Genomic DNA, 22,456 nt, shown 5'->3' on the forward strand with positions numbered 1-22,456 from the left:
GCAAGCTGAGCATCCCTCTAAGTGCTTAGACTCCAGGGGCTGACATGGACCTCAGGAGTGTAAATGGCACATCTCGACCCAGTTACACAGTAACACTAATGATAAATCCCCAGCAGGCTGCATGTGCACAGATCTTAAAGAACAGGAGAGAACGCGGTGCTTGTCCCTGGCCCTGCTCCAAGGTTTGTCATTAGGCACACATACAAAAGCTAAAGTTGTGTCAGCCTGTAACACGGTGTGATGGGCACCTTCCTTGTACCTCAGCTAGCCATTATACATCCTACAGCAGAGGGCGCTATTACTACCCCCATTCTGCAGCCAACAGTGACCCACCAAGGAGATGGCTTCTAAACTGCACCATCTCTACCTCACAAAGAAAGCTACTTCGCACAGAATAGAATGTAAAATCTATTTCTCTGTGTAGGTATCGTTTCTTACAGAGAGATCTCAAAACCAAAAGTGAAGAAATATTAGAAATACTGTTATCACAATTCAGTAGAAACAGGGTTTTATTCTTGAAAACAAAAATAAAATTTGAGTTGAAAGTACAATATATCCACAATTCTACATATCTGACCGGAACACAGAACACAATGACTGCATTTTTATGTGTTAGAGACACAGTTTGGGAAATCCAACCCAACCTGTTTAACTGGGAATGGGGGAACTTTGCTTGAAGTCCACCAGATCCAGGAGGAAAAAGCTGTTCCTTTCCTCTCCAGTGTGAACCTTGGGTCCATGTTTGATATTACGTGAAGCATAAGCATGTATGAGGTACAGGTCATAAAACGCTGGGGACCTTTGGGAGCAGGACCTTATGGGGAGGGGAAGGGACAGAGTAGCAGAACAGTCACTCATACATGAAGCAAAATCCAACTGAGGGTTAGTGGGGGAGAAAAGTGGGAGGGGGTGTGTGAAGAGCAGGAAATCAACAAAGACAAGGTCTGCCTAAGGAACCTGATGGGACACAAGCCCACTGCTTTATTTTATTTATATATATATATGATATATCCCCAGCAGGCTATATATGATATATATATTTATTCATTCAGAAGACAAAACACCTAAGAGAACTTTGATTGAAAATAGATACTAAAAATACAAATTTTGAAGCTTTATTGCATTCATTACCTATATATGATGATAACTGAAAGGGGTTTGAAATGATTTCCAACTAGAAACTGACAGAACTATCAACCAAGTTGATGATAAAAATTCATTTTATCATTCACTTTGCAGAGTTCAAATATGTCTTTTGCAATTTTTTTTGCCACTGATATTTTAATAAACTCCACCTGATTGGAAGAAAATATCCAGAACTTCTGACCAAGTAAAAGGGTGATGACGTCAGATATATAAACGTTAAGGCCTGCTAACATTTGGTGGCAGTTCTTCCCAGAAGTCCAAAGGGCTACCATCACGCCTGTGTACTGACGGCTCTCTTTCCACTGGCATCTGTAGAACGGTCAGGGCTGTTACTTTTTATGGATGCTAACAAGCCTTTGACTTTTTCACTCATCGGCTTTTTCTTCTTTTTCCGAGAGAGAGATGTCTGGCCTGCCCCAGGAGGCAGCAGGAGGGCAGCCAGCCCCCAGGGATGGCTACTGGAAGAAGGCTGATCCTTTTTTTCCTGTTCCAAAATCCAGGCACTGTCTCTGGCCAATTCCACAAATTTTTGTAGCTGGTTCTGACTCACATTTTTGCTTATGTTAAGAGATGTTTCAAAAGGATTCTGGATGTACAGAGGAGAAGAATCAGGCTTGTTTTGCTCCCTTCCCTGCAGACCACAACAGAGAAGACACATATGTAAGGACTTAGCTCCCAGGAACACACAAGAGCAGCCCAAGACAGAGTACAGAACTGCTTTCCCAGGGGTCTTTGTACAGATGCATTTACATGAGTGCAGATGTGGCCAGACTGTTCTTTTCCCACACAGTTTACTAGTATTCTCTGAAGACAATTACTTAGATTTATGATCTATGAATAATGATGTCAATCCTTAGGTGACAGGTATCTGGACAAGGTCATTAATTAAAAAAAAACCCTCTTTACATAATACAACTTTTACTTAAAAAGAGAATGGCCTGAATCAAGAGATGGAAGGGAAATGGAGGGAAGGAGAGAGGGAGGGAGAGAGAGAGAGAGAAAATACTAAATTAAGCCTCAACCACTGAAGCTGAGGGAAGCAGAGAGATCTATCCTAGGGACCAGGAATCAGGGTGGTGGTAGCACATGCCTGCAATCTCGGTACTGCGGTACTGCGACAACATCAGATGCCAGAGCTACCTCCTGCTCTGGCAGTTCCTTGGATGCTGAGCTCAGTCAAGTGCCACAGCCCATCCCAGCTCTACCTCATGACTGTTACTCAGATCTAGCAGTCTTTAAAGTACTTTACAAGTGAATGGAATGAGAACACTAGTACAAAAGACAGCCAGCTTACAACAAATGCTGACACAGTCTTTACCTGTCGGATGTTTATGGAATTCTTATTGAAAGCAAAATTGCCAAAATACTCAAAAAATTCCTTTAGTAGTAATTCTGCAAGAAAATAAGATGAAGAAAATCTGTCAGAATCCAGAATCTGAAAAGGAACAAGGGGGGAGGGGGAGGGGGGGAGAGAGGAGGAGAAGAGAAAGAGAAAGGAGAGAGAGGGGAGAGAGAAGAGGAGAAAAGAGAAGAGAGAGGAGAGAGAGAAGAGAGAAGAAAAGAGAGAAGAGTAGAGAGAGAGGGGAGAGGGGAGGGAGGGGGAGGGAGAGAGAGAGAGAGAGAGAGAGAGAGAGAGAGAGAGAGAGAGAGAGAGAGAGACTTACCTAGTGTTTCTGTGTTTCCAGAAGGTTTGATTTTATTTATGTCCTGGATGAATGTACAATTGTTTCCCTCTAGAATACATCTGTCTTCAGCATCTTAAACACACAGAAAGAGAGTTTCATTCTGTAAAGTATTTCCTCCTTCAGACTATGAGTTAACCCAGTTAAATACCAACGTCCTATCACTAGTCATGCTGTCTGTAGTTAGTTCATAGATCTGCAAACTCCACTTACACAGGATTTGAAACAATCTCACAACAGTGGAAACGATTGCTGCATTGCCTTCATTGCACTAAAGTTAGCTTCTAGTAACTCAAAGACTTTAACCCATCTTTTGAAGTAATGAGTTTTCTAGTTATAAATGAATGAAAACAGGCAGTTTTTACCTCCTTCTACTAAACAAACTTCGGGACATCCTCACTCAGAGATTGATTTTCTTTTCCATCCTTAACATTGTTTTATGTTTTTATCGAATGATTAAAACTAGTTGTTTTAAAGGGGTTTAAAAACTGTTAATTTATCAAACAAAGAACTCCTGAGCAATCAGAATTTATTAATACAGAAAACAAAGTAAGAATACATTAAACCAGGCATTCACTTTCCTACTAGCATTTATATCTTTGGATGGAGTCATTTTCCTTATTTTTGCTAAGTCCACAGATACCATGAAATCCACAGGAACCCTAGTCTGAGTCCCGATATACAGTGTACATGATGTTTCTCAAAAGCAAAGTGCACTCTCACAAGGCTGATCAGCAACCAGCTCCTGTTAGAATATTTCCCAATACAAGCCATCCTCTCCTGAAACATCCTTAACGGCATTTGACTACAGGCATGATCTCACCAGACTGCCCCACTCTAGGAATAAAAAGACCATTCTCCTGTGACCCACAACCATATCTATTTTATAGCAGACACTTTATAACCTGAACAACTGTGGATGTCTATAATTCCCAGGGGAAAACTAGAAAGAGAAAATCTCTCTTTATTTAATGTATTTTACATTTTTTACAAACTAAGATCTACATTACTGAGCTATTTCCCTTGCAGTGTTATGTGTTCTACCGTTTCAATCTGAATCTGAAGTGTCCCCAAAGGCCCATGTGTTAGAGACTTATTCTCAGCTTGTTAATTTTGGGAGGTGGTAAACACATAATGAGGACATACATGCCTTTGAAGGGAAGAAATGGAGGGATCTACATTTTCCCCTTCTGCTCAAATATATATAAAATTCCCATGTGTCCTCCACCACAGTGTGCAGCCTTACCACATGCCCAAAGCTTTAACAACACAAAGCCAACACATTACCACACAGCTAGGAAAACTTTTACTTCTTTGAAATGAATGTATGTATGTATGTATGTATGTATGTATGTATGTATGTATGTATGTATGTATGTTGTGGTTTGCCCTGAAGTTATCTGTATTTTGATGCTAATTCCACTGCCCCAAGGTCAGCTGCCTAGTCACGGACTCGGGACTCAGGGGACTTCACCAGAACCTCCTCTCCATTGAATTTGTAAAGTACAGGTGAGGGGCAGGTACAGGATAGAAGGAGGCCTGTCACTGGGTGAGAGGAAGGATGGGCAGGAGAGAAGTTTGAAGGAAGAGGAGGAGACTGGGACAGAAAGGAGGAAGAGACGGGAGGGAAAGAGAGAGAAGCCGTGCGTGGCAGGACAATATGGCAGGTGATGTTAAGATTCCTCTCTGTGTATTTACAGGTTGTTATTAATGTTCTTAATGGATGGATGATACCGGGCTTTGTATGTTTAGGTGGGCAATTATGTCTCACCAATTGGGTCAAAGATTATTGTGTTGTGTGTTCTTTCATGTGTAGATTTAAGTGTAATGGAGTGTGGGGCAACTGGGCTGGGCTGCCAAGGAATTGGAATGTGTGCTTCTGGCAAGATATCCAGCAGATATCTTGGGGCACTGCGCTGTGCGGGACCTAGCGAGGTAAAAGACAACCCTACTTTTTTATTTTTTATATTTTTACAATAACATATATAAATATATATATTAATAGTCAAGTAACAGATTTTATATATATATATATATGTTACATATATATATATTTTGTTTGTGTGTGTGTGTGTGAGTGTGTGTATACGCGCATGCACATGTGCGTGTGTGTATCCCCCATCCTGAGACATGGTTTCTCAGTGTAGCTCTGGCGGTCTTAGAATTCACTCTGTAAACTAGGCTGGCCTCGAATTCAGAGATCCATCTGCTTCTGCCTCCCAAGTGCTGGGATTAATGGAATGTGCCACCACGCATAGCTCCTATTTTTTGTGACACAGCACAAGTCAAATATATTAACTGTCTTTTAGCAGCTGTGCCCTACCCCACACCCCAGGAAATGTGTCTCTGATTTATAACATTACAAACAAAGGGGCCCCATGGAAACCCCTAAGCAACCCAAGCTACTGCCAAGGCTACTGGCTACAAACTGACGGTAAGACCTACTGCTGAAGACATCATCTACATAGCTCACTAATCACACAGAAGCCAAGCTGGTACCCACCTAGAACCTTCACTCCTATTGAGTAGCATTCGTACTCTGTACACCACCAGAAGAGAAAAGTAAAGACCAAACAAACTAGCTACAAACTCTTCGATCTACCATGGTGACCTGGCTGCATGACACTACTGCAACAGTGGCATGGAAGTTGTGGGAACAATCAACCACACTATCTGACTGGAGTTAGGCCCACTCCTATGAGATGAAACTCACGCCCAACACTGCCTGGGTGGCCAAGAACCTGACTAGATAGGCCATGGACCTAAGGGAAAACCAAATACCACTGTTCTGCTAAAAGAACATAGCAATAAAATAATTTCAAATGACATTTTGCTATACTCATAGATCAATATATTGTTCATCATCAGAGAAGCTTCCTCCAGGAAAGGATAGGAACAAATACAGAGACTCAAAACTGTGTAGAGTGGGAGGCCTTGGAACACTCAGTCCTAAATGGAAGGTCTTTATCAAATCCCTCTCCTCAGGGATCAGGGAACTCCACCAAAGAGGAGGCAGAAAGAGCTTAAGAGAGAGAGGATAAAGACACCAAGGAGACAAAGCCTTACAGACAAAACAGGACTGAATCCCATAAGGACTCACAGAGACCGTAGCAGCATGCACAGGGCCTGCACCGGTCTACACTAGATGGGGACCCAGGTTTGAGGGAAATGAGACACAAGTTCCCAATCCTAGTCCACCAGAAGCTATCTCCAATTGACGATCAATCAGAAAGGAAAGATTTTTCCAATGGAGTCTCATTGGGTACACAACCACACCAGTAGTAGATGGCTAACAAACTCAATGTCCTGACTTCCTTTAGTGATGACCAGCAGTGTGGACACATAAGCTGGGCTCTGGTCATGGTGTTTCATCTCAGCAATGGAAACCTAAGATAAATACATCAGTAGAGAAAGGCTCTGGGTTTTTAATTGACTGTGTTTACAGAAGTATTTGTAATATGACTCTTATTTTTCTGTTAGTAGTTTTTTAAATTGGAAACATTTTTTCCATACAATATATTTTGATTATGGTTTTTCCCTCCCCAACTCCTCTCAGTGCTCTCCACTTCCCCACCAACCCATGTCCGGAGCTTTTTTGTCCCAGAATACAAATAGGCAGCTTAAGAAAAGTAAGATAAAGTGAAAACATACAAATAGAAAAAACAGCTGAAGAAAAAGCACAAGAAACAGACAAATGCAGAGACACATATATTTGCACATACAGAAGACACATGGAAACAAAATTGGGAAGCATAATATATAAGCAAAAGCTCTGTAAGGAGAAAAATGCCCAGACATTGTGAGACCAAAAAAACCTCTAAAAATAAAGATTAAGTGATTAATTATATCTAGATCTTATGGAGGCATTTTTCAATTAAGGCCCCCCTCCTTTCAGATAACTCTACAAAACTAGCCGCACGGTGTTCTTTTCACTAAAAAGATTTCATAGAAAATATTGAAACTCAAAGGCAATTTGATTTAAGGTAAGACCATCTTTGTTTTTTCCACATTCAAGCATTTTGCATTCAAGCACCATAAATGGTTTGGTGTTTTAGTCTTTTCCTTCTTTAAGTATCACCCAAACATGGACAATGTCTGTCTGATATGATAGACAGTCACCTTTGACTACTAATGTGAAAGTGGGGTGAAGATCTGGTGGGAAAAAGGGAGAGGACAGGTGGAGGAGAAGACACATGTGACCAAAATATATGTATGAAACTGTCAACTCAATTGATTAAGAACACAAATAACTGGACTAACCCTAGTAAGACATCAACCCTTCTGAGGACCTAGCAGAATTCTCTGTAGACAGACACAGCAGGTTTGAACAGAATGAACTTGTAGCAATCACATTATGCCACAGTAAGCATTACAGTCTAAGAGGGAGACAGGCACCACCTGAACAGTCGCACCGGTACAGAAATAGACACACACAAATATGGACAATTTACTGCCACTGGGTTTTGGTGGGGGTACAAAAAGAACTCGACAGAGAAAGTGTACCCTGCTTTAAAAGCAAACAGTGCTAAGAATAACTGGACATCCAGAGGCCAGAAAGAACTAACTTGAAATGGATAACAGGACTAAGTGTAAAACATGACACTTACCAAAGAAACTTTAAGGACATTTTTATTACCTAGGGTTAGGCAGAGTTTACAAAGATTCAAAAGTATAATCTACAAAGGAAAAAGTTGATTTATTCAGACTCACTGAACTTCAAGGGCAAACCCCCAATCAAATCCTATGGATGAGTGGGACTTCCAGGAAGTGAGGTCAGCAAGCCCAATGTTTGTAGAAAAGAGCCCAAGTCCCTGATGCAGAGCTGCTGAGGACACTCTGGGAGGACTTCAGAATGTGGCTTTAGGTAGTTCTACATTTTGGTACACAGTTGATATGGAAAAACTGTAATCACAAACAAGACAGACACAGGGAATAGCCCAGAAAATACCAGAGAGAGCATTTCCTCTGAGACTGAAGGGAAGGCATGAAGATGAGAACTGGAGATGACACACTTACTTTCTCTATTAAAGAAGATGAAACTGGATATTTTCCTTTGGACAAATAAAGGCAGCAGAGGTCAGTGGAATGTGTGACTTTGCTCGAGGAGTAGAGGTGTGTACCCCTCCCCACAGAAACCCGACAGAGTTACAGATGGTACCTTGACATGTTTCAAGGTAATCTGGACAGAGGCAATCTTACAACCTTATTAATAAAGTAAGAGGATGATGAATAATTCTCATTATTGTCTTTGTCCTCCCACTTTTAGTTAATTCAAACTGATATGTGATGGCATCAAATGTAGAGTAAAGGTGAAAATACTATTCAAACTGGCTACATGCACAAGCACATAGAGCTCATATTGTTTACTTCCCATGTTTTCTATATTTATCTTCTTGTTAATGACGTCTACCTCATTTCTCCAAATTACCTATGCAACAGAATCCCTAGGACTTTGTTTATATTTTTTCAATTTCCTCACTACATATTTCTTTTCATCTTACCTATGCCGTCCTCCTCAATGGAATGAGTAATTTCCAAATATACTATTATGATTGTGGCTCCCAAAGATAATGCTGGAAAGTCAGATCCAAGAGAATATATACTGTGATGATATCTTTTACATAAGAAATAAAGAGGTAAAAATCAAGCTATGTCGTTAAGAGCTGGCAGGGTAGTACCAGAGAGAGCAAAGCTGTGATTCCTGTAGTACGTTACATGGTTACAACAGTGTGCTGCTGAAGTAGACCTGTACCCAGCCCATGGGAGCACACGGAGCACCATTTCTTGCAGGGCAAATGAGAGCCATGCAGCACAGGGTCTGTCTTGCTGTCCTGACTCATCTTGCAGCAGGACAGTTCTCCACGGATGGTGGTATGACAGATCAAGAGCACACGGATGGGGAGAGGTGAAGGAGCAGGTACAGAGAGGACACAATCACCTGAGACCAGCCAGAGAAGAGTCCCAGGAGAAAAAGAGGAAGTGACAATCAAGAGGAAGGTTACAAAGGGCAGGTATGCAATACTGAGAATACAGGCTTTCACCTCAGCCTAGGTTCTGAACGGTGGTCTGTAAAGATCTAGAGGTTCTGAAGGGCACTCCAGGAATTAAATAAACAAGCAAGAAAACAAAATCACTTCAAAGAGAACAAACTGGTAAGAATATCCTATTCTGAGGTTCAGAAGAAATCAAATATGAAAGCCATTCAGGCAGTTAATGACAGAGTTCCTAAGATGTCTTACATTTTTTGAGTTTAACATTGTTTTTTCTCATAGCCACAGACTTTTTAATCAACACTAATATGAGCTTTATGGAAATCAGCAAGTACTAATGCCATAACTCTAAATATGTAAACAGGAAAAACATTCCAACTAAGTTCACCTCAGTGATTTCTACCACATACTTAACAGACGCTAAGTAATGTTAAAGTAAAGAATGTTAAGAAACGTTCTTTCATGGCAATTTTAAAATCAAAAATTAAAAAGTAAGCAAAAAATAAATTCTGCTTTGAACTGACTGACAACCATATCTACAATGTGTTATAAAGAACTAACTGCTTATCAAGTCTGAAAAATCAATGGCTGGATGTCTTTAAGTGGAAAACTAAGGAGTTCCTAAAATAACCTCTTATGGCATGTTTAAATGACTTAGCATGAATACTTTGGAGGAGGAGGCTAGGGGGGAAATGAACTGCAAGCCCTGTATCTGCTAGGCAAGTGCTGGACTCCTGAGCTACAGGCCCATGTCTCACACATACTTTAGTCTGTTTATAAACAATACTCGAATTAAAATTTCTGGTAGATACCAGGAAGATATTGAAGAATTCCAAGAAAGAGAATGAGACCAGTAGATACCTGATCATGAACAATCTCTGTGAGCACTCAGGAGCCAGAGGGAAGGGAAAGAACTGTGGGAGCAATGCCAGGGGAGTCCTTGAGGCTGGGGGAGGGGCCAGGGCAGGCCAGAGAAGGCCTGACTCAGGCTGGAGACTGAGACTGGAGCAGAGCAGTAGTCCGCTCCATGTTGCTGTTGTTGTTTTTCCAGCCTCCAGATCCCAAGCGCTCATGACAGGCTCACTTCTCAGTGTTAAACGTCAGCGCACCCAGCAGCACAGTAAGAAGGCTGTTTCTAAGCTGTTCGCTGCTGAGAATCCACCTTCGTTTTGCTTCTGTCTTGCCTTTTCAGGTTGTCAGCTATTGGAAACTGTCTGTCTGACACAGTCACTAAATACTCTGTGAAAGAAGGATTCCAGGGAAGAGGGGCCACAGACATGGCCGCTGCCTTCTGTTTCAGGCTCGGACTTGAGACCAAGTCCCACCCCGCCCTGCTGACCCTCTGGCAACCCACTTATTCAGCTTTTTTTTTTAGCTCAGTTGTGAGCTATACTAACATTTGCTGCGTTTTCAAGAACTTCTGATTTGAATTAAGGGAAGGTAGCAGAGAGAGATAATTTAGTCTGAGAGAAGAGAAAGCACATTCCAGGCAAAAATTTAATTATGACTAAAGTAGCAGATAAAAAAATTATGAGAACAACCATAGTGTGGGTGAGTATGGGAGCACACAGGGAGGAATGGCAGAAGACGTTGTCGCTTAGACAGCAGATGGCTTTAAACACCAGCACACAGTTCATGACTCATTACATAGGAATAAAGTCCCTTCAGGGTTACTTTAAAAAGAGAAGACCCACATACACTTGAGAATTACCTCAGAGCAACATGTACAATGGGACAACTATAAAGGTGTGTACATATGTACCCTGAACTCTCTTCCTTTTCCAGATTAGAATACTTTTCCATCTCTTCTGGCAAGCTATCAAAATTTCAATTTATTCATAATATAAATAGCATGCTGAATTTAAAACACTATATATGTAGGACTAATTTTAAACTCAAACTTAAGTACATTGAGAATCTGTACAACATCAGGAAACAGTTTCAGACACCACAGTGCAATCTGGAAAGCCTGGGAACTATGATCAGGTCCACGGCTGGACCAATGTCCATTTTCAACATCACCTCAGACTAGGCCAGCCAAGTGAGAGGCTCCGCTGTTGGAGGGTTAGGATAAACAAGTTGTTGATGGACACAAATAAAGCACAACTCCCAGTTCCAAAGGCCGAGCTTGACAACACCAGCTCCTATGAATGATGGTGAACACACACACTCACACACACTCACACACACTCACACACACACACACACACACACACACACCACTTAAAATTTGTAATCAGAATTAAAATTTACACCCTTGTATTTTTAGATTTAAAAATAAAAGCATAAATGACATGACTTACAAATACATGCGCTTTGACTCTACAGGGTAAATGTCTAGCCAGTGTCAAAAAGAAAGAAGGCCACTTCTAGTCTTACCTGCCATGGACTTTAGAGAATCCAGAGTTGGGAGAATGGGGGGTGATCTTCTCTGGAGGAAAAAGATGACCATCATTGTTAGGGAGAAGTTTGTAATCCAAGCACCAGGAATACTGCTTGTTAACGAATGTGCCCGAGCCCAGCATCGCACACCGAACACCAAAGCTCTTACTCTTGAATCCAGGGAGCCATATATATAAAGGAGCTCGGAACTTTTCAAAGCAATACTTCAAAACAGAAAAGTTAAAAATAAAAACTTCAAACCCCAAGTTAAGACACATGGGTCATATAAAAGACACATCTGGGAACAGATCTCACTGTTTCTGCCTACATTTTGAAAACTGTGATTAAACCAAAGCATTATGCTGGCTGGCGTGGTGACAAGCACTGCAGTTCAGGCCACATGGGAGGCGGGGGCATGGCAACAAGGAGCTGAAGAGCAGCCCCAGCTATAAAGCAAGCGGGAGTCCAGCCTGAGTTACATCAAAGCCTGCTCAAAGCCGACCAGCTATGCATTCCCAATATTCAACTCAGTGTAAATGCTCAAATATCAACCACAGTCACTGCCAGTGACAACTACAGCCCCCTGACTCACACTCCCAGGATGGGATCACTGGTATGTGCCATCACGCCGCACTTGGTGAGCTCATATGGAAACAGACTGCTCAGTACTCAAGGATGGGTAAAGGGTAAAGGGCCCCGAGCTAAGCTAAGGCCTCAGCAGCCACATCCACGCGAGTCATTTACCAGTCATACCTATTGTTGGCAGTCAGGTCACACTGGAATCCAGAGCCCTGATGGGAGAATCTCACCAGTGGACAGCGAGCATTGAGTATCTTCTGAACACCCACACAGCCAGGGCCAAAATTGTCAAGGCACTCTCCTATTACAGATAAGATCTTCTGGGTCGCAACCCTTTCAGAGGGAACGTTTTTCACTTGAAATTCCATTAAAAAATTCCCTGTATTCTGAATATGAAAACATTGATAATTATGAGGGGATTTGGAGGAAAAGAAATTTTTGTTTAAACTTTAGAGAAAGGATGATTTAGAATTTAAGAGTCTAAGTAACTTTTAGCCAAACAAAGCAGCACTGAGACATATGGGATCATAGTAAAATAGACTTAAAGCTGTTTGGTAGTCTGTGGGTTTTGTGAAATACAAGGGCTAACCTGCAAAAGCACTGACTTAAGACTAACACATGTGTTGCAGTTGAGTATGTACATGAAGAACTAATACTCTGAACATACGCCTGCCCTTTTCACTTAGCCAGTCAACACCCCAATGGACACATTACTCACAAAGGTGGGAGGATACAGGCAGAAGAATGACAGATCCGCAAGAGAAATCAAAGAACGAAGGCTTCCTTATGTAGAGGTCAACAGAAAAGTGAACAAAGAAAAAGATCATCCATTTCAAACAAATAGTAACAAATGTATTTGAAATTAACTCATCCCAAGATGGCTTTTAAAAAAGGTTCTAATCTGCAGAGCAGAGAGTAAAGGAGTGAGGCTAGACTTGTAGACTTGCTCTCTCATAAGTAAAGATATGGAAGAGGTGCAGGTAACAACACACTCATACACACACACACACACACACACACACACACACACACACACACTCTCTCTCTCTCTCTCTCTCTCTCTCTCTCTCCAATTCTTAGCAGTGGACTGAGAGGCAGAGAAAAGAGTTGGGAAGTATGGCCAGGCCAAGGACAGCCAGTGAAGTTGCCCTGTACATGAATGTATAGTGCTGAGCTACCCTGTGCCCAGGTGGGTGTGGCTTTGTATGTGAGCAGAGGCTTCCTAGATCATTCTTAGGTAGGATCAGAACAAGCCATAGCATTTTCACTGGTAGGAAGGACACAGGCAGAGACACATGAGTCAGCCTGGCTGCCAGAAAGAAAGGGATGGCCAGAGAGCTGATGCTAAGCTGCTCTGGATTCAGCCTCAGTAAGATAGTCCATGAGGAAGGCCACTGAGATCTAGGACACCGACTGTCACCAAAGCATAATGGAGCTTAGAATGAATGATATAAAAAAGCAAGAGAAGATGTAGGCTAATCAGACCAATAAACCCTGCACCTTAATAAAACAATGTAACTATATGACTCATATGATAAAAAATACACCAATGTTTGCCCACCAAATAAACAAAACTTTGACAAATAGGGCTAAGAAACAGCTCCATGGACAAGTGTCTGCATACAACAGTGCTACTGGACAGCTTATGTAGTCAATCAGAGTGCTGAATCCACTAAGAGATGACGTCTCAGAGAGGTAAGAAGACACCCCATGTTGAACCCTGGCCTCTACAGACAATTACATTCATGTGTGTGCATATCCAGGTGACCACCCATGTTGAACCATGACCTCTATCAAGCACACACATGTGTATGTACACACATACATTATATACACAGAAAAACTGAGAAACAGCTAACTCTAAGAGTGGTTCTCATATTTGCTGTTCCTATAGTACTACACGTGGAAGAAAATCTAATGAGGAAAAAAAATAAACCAAAAAAGGAAAACAAAAAAAACCAACAACAACAACAACAAAAAAACCCCAGAAACTAAGCACACAGACCAGACCAGTCATTCAGACAACAGGATACACTACTTGGGGCATAGTTACTATTTTTACTTTTATTGCCTAAATCTTGAAACACATAAGACTTTCTATCAAAACAGCAAAACTGGAGAAAACCAATTTCCAACACATGTTAATCTTGCTAAATCTGACACATTTAACTCTGATGTCATTCCATTCTTTGCTGATATCAGTTAAGTGGAGGTAAACCACAGACACAGACCTGCCCTGCTCAGCTTAGGACACAGGGGAGACGGTCAGGCCAGTCACTTGCTAGACATGGAAGGAAGAGACCCAAAAGACTGAAGTATCCAAAAGGTACAAAAATAATGATGGGGTGATTTATTTTAAGCAGGGTGGGGAGAAAAGAAAGGACAGCTTCAAGAAGGCTGAGACAGAAGTAGGCCTTAACTCTTAGAGACAAATCTTTTCAAGGCTGTGCTAACAAAAACCATTCTAGAACAGGAAATGCATTTCTAAGATTTCGAGAAAACTAGACCGCACTCTAAGATAACCTCCAGAAAGGCTGAGAGCTAGAATACCAAGTGTCACATAAAAAAGTAGAAAACAGGATGGTTCAAAGTCTGTTTGAAAGTAGGTAAGAGACCATGTGACTACTAAGCAAAACCAAGTAAACCAAGTAAAAGAGGATGAACAGCTGGGACAATTAAAACCCACTGATATCCACCATACCTACGCACTTCAACATGAACATCAGTGCCCCGAAACCCTGAGGAAGCCAACTTTTCTGCAGACGGAGAAGCAGCACAGTAAGTGACCCCACACCAGACCAACACAAAGAAAGACTTCACAACTCCAAGTAATCACTGGCAGATGGACTGCATTCTTTAATGGCCACTAAAATTAAAAGTCAACAGCTATAATTTTATTAGATCCAAAGACTTCCCTTTTCTAATATTTTATAGTGGTGCAAAGAGATACTTGTTACCTTGTGATCACTGAGATTTCCAGTTTCGTCTAAATCTAAAAACATGTCCAAATCACATCCTAATTTGCCAAACGTGTTCACTGAGGAGCCAAAGGGCCAGACGACACAGCTGGGAAAATAGGCAGCGGCGATGTCCTCGATCAGAGAGCAGGTGAGATGGCGGAGCCTGACATTCTCCTCCGTGAGCTGGAAGGCCTTCAGAAGAGCGGTCAGCTGGGCGTCTATCTAGCTGGCCAAAGAAAGGGACAGAATACACAGAGGTTTAAGTTCTGTAAAGTAATGTCATTTTCACTCTAACAAAATTTACCTTAAAGATACAATTGTTTTCTTCAGCCTTAAAAGAAGATTTAAAAATGTATTTGCATATGTACTCACACCTGTGCATACACATACGCATGCACACATACACATGCACACACACACACACACACACACACACACACACACACGCTCCTGTGATATACTAGTGTACGCAAGAGCTTTCAGTTCAGTATTTATGTAGATTAAGACTGGGTTTCTTCCACAAATGCTGTCTACCTTATTTTTTGAGATGGGGTCTCTTGTTGAAACCAGAGATCACTGTTTAAGCTAGACGTGCTGGGCAGGGAGCTGTGGAGAGCTACCTGTCTCTGTACTACCATCCCAGAGCAGGGACTACAGGCTCATGCCTTGACGGCTCTGCTTTTATGTGGATGCTAAGGATCTAAACATGGGTCCTCGAATTCACACAGTAAGCAGTTTTTCCACTGAGCCATCTCCGTAGACCAGGCTGGTGGCTTCAAACTCCAAGATCCCCATGCCTTTGCCTCCTGAGTACCAAGAATAAAGGCAAGTACCACCATCAACTGGCCAAAGTTGATTCTTAATACTACTATTAAAAACACTAGCAAAATAAAACTTGGTTAGAATAAAAACAACTTTGTAAGCAGTAAGTAGAAAGTTTTGTTTCAGCAAAAAGGAAGGAAGGAAGCATCTGACAAGAGGTCACAACAAGCACAAAGGTCAGAGCAGAAAGGGAGCCCAGTGTCAAAGGGAAGAAACACAGAATTCAAGCAGCCCCCAAGTAGAATCAGGACCACTGAGCAATCTTTGCAGCCCCCAAGTAGAATTTCTTAAACCAGTTCCATTCACTAAAAAAATCTGAGTTGTAAAAGAAAATGAGTCAAGCAAATACACACTTAAAAAGTACACCTTGATGGATTCAATGGATACAAGAATGCCTTGCCATGAAGGCATTTATGACTGCAATTCACTGCTCTAAAAGATATGAGGAGGAAACCATATAGTAATTTTGAGGTCATATACCAATTATCAAGATAACCTCACATACTTATCCCACAATCTACCCAAGAGACCACATCTATCAATTCTTAGCAGACATTGCTACACATACATCTTAACTCTTCACATCTTATAAAACCCTGTACCCACTAAACAGTAATGGAGCAGAGTGCCAGAACGCTTGTAATGCACAAACATACACATGCAAACTTACGCTTTCTGCGTAACTCAGCAATTCAAAGAGTTTCTTGCTTGAAGGAGGTGACTGGCTGTCTGCTTGTACAAACGATTGTCCAGATACTTGGTTAGATGGATTCTTCAGCTTTAAGTTCAGGAAACGTGACTTAAATGGAATTGCAGCCTCTGTGCTCTGGGTTGGAGTATGTGTTCCATTCTGCAGAGAGTTTATACTGTCTTTTTGGCAAAATTCTACAACAGCATAGAGACCCTACATGAAAAGTGCAAGAAAAGAAAGAGACCAAACAAACTATGCTTCACAATGAATTTTCAACACATTAACATAGCATCCTCAAAATAACCATTACAAAATACTGCATTTTCAATTTTACAAATGATGCCATTCTAACACAACTCATTACAAGTAAATTAGGAAAAGAACATCACAGTGCCCTGAAAAGATCAGTGTAACAGGACAGCTCAGATCCCTCTTTCTGCCAACATCAACAGCACAGACTAAGTTAGTGGTTCTCGATGTTCTTAATTCTGTGGTGACCCCAACCACAGAAATATTTTTGTTGCTACTTCATAACCGTGATTTTGCTAATGTTATGGATCACAATGTAAATATTTTTGGAGACAGAGGTTTGCAAATGGAATTGAAGCCACCAGGTTGAGAACCACTGCTCTAAGATTTTCAGATTATAGGGTCACTCCATTATAAGGTCCTGACAACTCCTCTTCTTTCTGCAATGCTGAGGATTGAACCCAGGGTCTTCAGTGTGCTAGATAATGACTGAGCTATACCCCAACTATAATCCTGAAACACTGCAATAAGGGTTTCTTTTCTCACACCCAAGGCAGACAAGCCTCATTAAAGAAATGAAGGAATGGGTAAACAGGCCAGAGACCTTCGCTCACATATGACAAAGCACCAGCCTACTCCCACAGCAGATCCACCAAGCTAGGGAAGAGTTTGGATACATACAAAGCTCTCGTAGAAGAAATGATTACTGATGGATCCATGCTGGGACAGATACTTGAGAAACTTTTTCTCATTGATATTATTTGGACAATGTATCAAAACAGTCCGCTGGGCCTGTTCTCTTCTCTCTTTCTGCACCTCAGAGAATTTCTTTTGGAGGGTCTTGTCTTCAGTGCCTACAAATGAGACAAAAACATTTCTAATAATACACACATACAATTTAAAACATATATTAATAAAGTTTATGAAGATTAAGTATATAATTAAAATGATTTCATCCTAATCAATTATTTTTAAATTTTATTTATTTATTTGTTGTGAGCCCATATGCGGCTGTGCATTGGTACATATATGGAGGTCAGAGAAAACTTTTGGGAGTAAGTTCTCTTCTTCCACTATGTAGCTTCTAGGGACCAAATTCAGGTGATCAAGCTTGGCCATAAGCACAGCATACCTGCACAGTCTGCGTCCTGGTCTTTTAATACTCATCTTAATGTGTACATATTTTAGTTTATTTTCCTTTTGACAAAGTCTCATTCTGTAGCTCTGGTTGGCCTGAAACTCACTATGTAGACCAGGCTAGACTTAAACTCAGAGATCCTCCTGCCTCTGCCTCCCAAGTGCTGGTACTAATGGTGTGTGCACCACCCTTGGCCTATCTTACAGTCTCTGTGACTCTGATTAAACTTGTGATTTGGAATACCTGAGACCAATGCTGGAAACAGTCTGCAAAAATTAGAAAGTAAAACCACTCACTCAACACTTCCGCAAATACACACATACAAAACCTGTACAATCTATAATACTGAAAAGCCTAAAGGAAATTAATACAAGTCTACGTATAATCAAACAATGGTCAAGACATTTAACATGCTGTAAGTTACTATAAAGATTTTCTCCATCTCAAACAATTGATACCCATTTGCTATCGAGTAGGCATTCTATCGCAAGGAAATAAAATTAAAATCTAAAGCTAGAGATAGTACTTGCCTAGCATACAAAGGCCCTGAGTTCAATCCTCAATACAACATAAAATTGAGTGTGAAAAGTACATGTCTGTAACCCCACCAATCAGAAGATAGACAGGAAAGTCCCGTGCTCCAGGTCACCTTCTGCAATGAAATGCAAGACCATCCAGAAATGAAAATCTTTGAACCTTCCTAAAGACAAGGAGTTTTACAGAGAGGGATGAGGACAAGTTAGATACATTAGCCACAAAAAAGAAAATGAACAACTCACTTTCCCCTCGAAATACTTAACTTTCGATGGAGAGTTTGAAGTGCATTTTCTAAGTCTGAAAGGACAGACTCTATAAATTAAGAAGCACTAACTTTGATACCAGCACACCCAACAAAATTCCAGAGACTGAATAGAATGGGAGTTGTAACACATGAAAATCAAAAGCTTTGAGACCAACCAAGAAAGTACTCTAAATGCCCTATCTTGACTTTAGCAAACTGCAAGACTAACTTCATGGGGAAGAGGGAGACTTGGGTTTATGACAGTGCAAGCTGCTGGACCCTCAACTGTCCTCATCAGCAACCGTTCAAAGCCAGGTCTCTTAGGGCACAGCAGAGAACTCTGGGCCTTGGCTGCTTAGCACTGTAGCAAGTGAGTAAACAAGCAGAAACACCGATCTTCTCCCTCCTGTCCTAGTTGCTGAAGACACACTTACATGTGCCCCCCTCTTCTGTTCTAATGCTGAAGACACTTTTACATGCCCTACTATCCACTCCACATCAACCTTCATCATTCATCTCAGGCCTGACTCAGGCACTCCTTTTTGTCCCATCATGTTTTTTTCCCTTAATCAATGCTCCACACTCCCGCCAACGTGACCCTTCTACCTGTACACTGAAGTCTAAATGCCACAGCGTAGGTTGCTGGCACCACGTGCCTTTCGTTGTCCACTTCTGCCCTCACACCTGCCACGCATGGCACTGTACACACCTTATACACCTGCCACACATGGCACGGTATAACACATTACATACCTGCCACACACTACATACTAACAACTTTCTTGCCTCCATCCCCCTGTTGAAATGCCCACCTGCTCGCTTTCTATCTGGCCAACTTGCATTCAGCCTTCAAATTTTGCTTAGGTGTGTGAAGAGTTCAGGCACACCACAGTAGACTGTCTTCCAGCTCTGCAGTACTTCACTTCGGTATCTAGGAAGGAGTACAATCCACAGAATTGTTATGTTTACTTACTTAGCAGTATGGAAGACTATCTTCTTCACGTTAAGGACAGAGACTACTTTGCTTCCTGTCAATTTGACCTTAGCCTTCTCTTTTCATGCAAAGGCTCAGCCTGGCCCCCCTCACCACATATCCTAATGATACGAATGTGGAACGTAATCTGCTGGAAAAGAGGAAGGCCTCACAGTCAGCGGAGTTTCACTGATGCTTTCTGCACAAAGCTTGGAAGGTACACTTACTTTTTTCCTTCTCATCTACAAAATGGAGTCACAGGGCTGAGGAGATGGCTCGCTGGTTAAAGTGACTGTCAATTTTGAAGACCAGAATTCGGATCCCTAAAACCCAGGTAAATGCCAGGTAGGCAAAGGCCCACTGCAATAGCTAGAGGTTCCCAGAGCAACGACTGACACTAGTCACTCCTTCAGGCTCTGGGCTGGATTGAGAGATCCTGCCTCCATGACCAGGTTGGAAGAGCAGTGCTGATAAGTCTCTGAATCAGCCACACACTCGTGCCTACATACACTTGCACTTCCACACATGCCCACACATATGCAACCATACCCACACGCACAACACATGCATGTGCACACCGAAAATAGATAAAACTTAAACGGTAATGGGGCAATAATGCCTTCTGTTCTACTCCACAGCTTTTCTTTTATGTCCCAAAGAGCATATGAAAATGTTCGCAAACTTAAGCCACCACACAAATGCTAAATTACAATAGTGTCTAGCACAATCCTTATTTGGATTTGCAGGGTTACTTAAAGAATTCTCAACAGAAGCTGCTTCTGCTAAGTCCAATTCAGTCACTTCAACATACATCAGATGTCTTGCAAGGCTGTTGTAGAATTCTGAAAACTATCCACAGGTTACTAAGATACAAGGACTGTTCAATGAGAGTGGAATCTCAACAGACAAAGTGTATACATTTTTAAGGTACCTGTTGAAACAACGGATGCAATTCTTTTACCAAAAGGGTTGTGCTGAAAACTCCAAAATAATACAGACATTTCCTAGGCAGAGGGTTCTAAGAACCAGGAAAATTGGCTGTTCATTGGGCTCTAGTGTATTCAGCCTTTGGGGACATCTTGCGGGATATTGCACCGGCTAGTTTTATAGAGTCATTCGAAGCAAGAAAACCTCAACTGAGAAAATGGCTCTATCAAGATTCCGCTGCAGGTAAGTCTGTAAAGCGTTTTCTTTAATGATTGGTGTCTCTGGGATGTAGGTGGTACCATCTTGGACTGGTGGTTCCGGTTATAAGAATGCAGATTAAGCAAGCCACGAGGTGCAAGCCGGTATGCAGCAAACCTCCATGGTCTCTGCATCAGGTTCTGCCCCAGACTCCTGACCAGTTTGAGTTCCTGCCTTGGCTTCCCTCAGTGAACGGTGAGTCGAAATATGTTAACTCAAATTCTTTCCGTCCCTGGTTGATTTTGGTCATGGTCTTTCATCAAAGCGCTAGTAAGCCTAACCAAGGTAGATTATAAAAGACTGAGGTCAGGGATGGAGCAAACACACTGGGTAGCAATACTGATTACTATTATAACCACCGCGAACGTTTTTTTGTGTTGAACAACTGTCCCTGTCTAAACAATTTCACGGTTTTATACGGCTGTCGTCCTCCACAGTAACAGGCGGGAGACCAGGCCCTGAGGCCGGTAGCCGCTCGCCCACCGCCCGTCTCTGCCAGCCCGGTCACCTGTTTCCGCACCCCCCGAAGGCTGTTCTTCGCTCCCGACGCTCGCGACTCTGGTTCCTGGACAACTGAGGTGCCTGGAAATAGAGTGCGGGACTCGGCTCCTTCTCTGGGAACGCAGGGGCAAGCGGGTCAGGAGCCCCACGCCGCGAGCAGCCATTGTCACGGCAGCAGGAAGTAAACGCCAGAGGTCAGCCGGCTTCTGTGCGAGCATGCGCGCCGAGAGACTGCGACAACGGGAAGCCTGTTGGGTCAAACTAGGAAGGCAATGTGGAGTAGAAAGCAAAATGGGGAGGTCAAAATGGAAATCGCTGAGATTTGCATAAACTTACGTGTTCTGAATTTAACTTTCTGTTGCCTCACTGAACTCTGGTGAGGTGTTGCTACTCCATTATACAGAGTTGAACTTCTTACGTTTTATTCACATCTTATTGAAAAGGAAGGTGAATGAGCCTCAGAAGTCAGACTCAGGTCAGACGACCAAAGTTATTGTTTTGTCCCTAAATATGCACTTTTAAAATACCAAATACCTAAATAAATATCTTTTTTTTTAAAGTGCTAAGTGCTAGTAACTTTATTGGGATTGTACCACTATCGAGTTCCTTTCACTAACTCAAATTTTAATTAAATTTCCCCTAATTTTCTCCATTTGTTTCTAAGCAGATTTTACTAATTGAACTATATTCCTGCATTCCATCTCACAACAGGGGAAAATTCATTTTTCTTCATTTGTAAATTATGTGTACGGTACCTGTATGTAGATTTGTACATGTGAGTGCAATGCCCAAAATTGCCACAAGAGGGCATGAGATCTCCTGAGGCCAGAGATGCCAGGAACTGTGAGCCACCTCACGTGGGTGCTGGGAACCAAACTCTGATCCTCTGCAAAAGCAACGTGTCCTCTAACTCTTTTTTTTTTTTAAAGATTTATTCATTTATTATATGTAAGTACACTGTAGCACCGGAAGAGTGCATCAGATCTCTTTATAGATGGTTGTGAGCCACCATGTGGTTGCTGGGAATTGAACTCAGGACCTCTGGAAGAGCAGTCAGGGCTCTTAACCACTGAGCCATCTCTCCAGCCCGTGTCCTCTAACTCTTTTTTTTTTTTTTTTTTTTTTTTTTGTCCTCTAACCCTTGAGCTGTCTTTCCAGACCAGACCCTGGATAGTATTGGTGTTCCAAATGTGTGACCATTCATGTGTAATTTTTGTATGCAAGTGTGTGCATCTAGAGGTCAGAGGTCAACATCAGGTGTCTTCCTCTAGAGTTCTTTACCTTATCTTTTGATACAGCATGCCGCACAGTTTTGTCTGGACCGGCTAGCCAGTGAGCCTCTGAGATCCACCTGTCTCTGCCTTTCCTCACCTGGAG

The 22,456-nt window shown here is 41.9% G+C and overlaps 1 protein-coding gene and 1 long non-coding RNA gene across 8 annotated transcripts; one reads left to right on the top strand and one right to left on the bottom strand.

The window, feature by feature from the left end:
* Nucleotides 1–491: 491 nt before the first annotated feature.
* Mtpap (mitochondrial poly(A) polymerase) lies at nt 492–21,269 on the bottom strand. Of its 7 annotated transcripts, none has more exons than XM_087590738.1 (10): nt 21,087–21,269; nt 19,233–19,351; nt 17,183–17,355; nt 16,232–16,465; nt 14,737–14,961; nt 11,954–12,165; nt 11,198–11,424; nt 2,811–2,903; nt 2,465–2,538; nt 492–1,777 (listed from the first exon to the last, which is right to left on the bottom strand). In XM_087590738.1, the coding sequence occupies exons 5-10, from the start codon at nt 14,779–14,781 to the stop codon at nt 1,418–1,420; spliced, it is 1,011 nt and encodes a 336-aa protein (XP_087446864.1). In that variant the 5' UTR covers nt 14,782–14,961; nt 16,232–16,465; nt 17,183–17,355; nt 19,233–19,351; nt 21,087–21,269; the 3' UTR covers nt 492–1,417.
* Nucleotides 20,626–21,641, top strand: LOC134482858 (uncharacterized). The gene is made up of 2 exons (XR_015641296.1): nt 20,626–20,773; nt 21,016–21,641. It is a non-coding gene; the product is annotated as an uncharacterized LOC134482858 (long non-coding RNA).
* Nucleotides 21,642–22,456: the final 815 nt, after the last annotated feature.

This window comes from Rattus norvegicus, chromosome 17 (genome assembly GCF_021556685.1).
Source record: "Rattus norvegicus strain SHRSP/BbbUtx chromosome 17, alternate assembly SHRSP_T2T, whole genome shotgun sequence".
Taxonomy (NCBI): domain Eukaryota; kingdom Metazoa; phylum Chordata; class Mammalia; order Rodentia; family Muridae; genus Rattus; species Rattus norvegicus.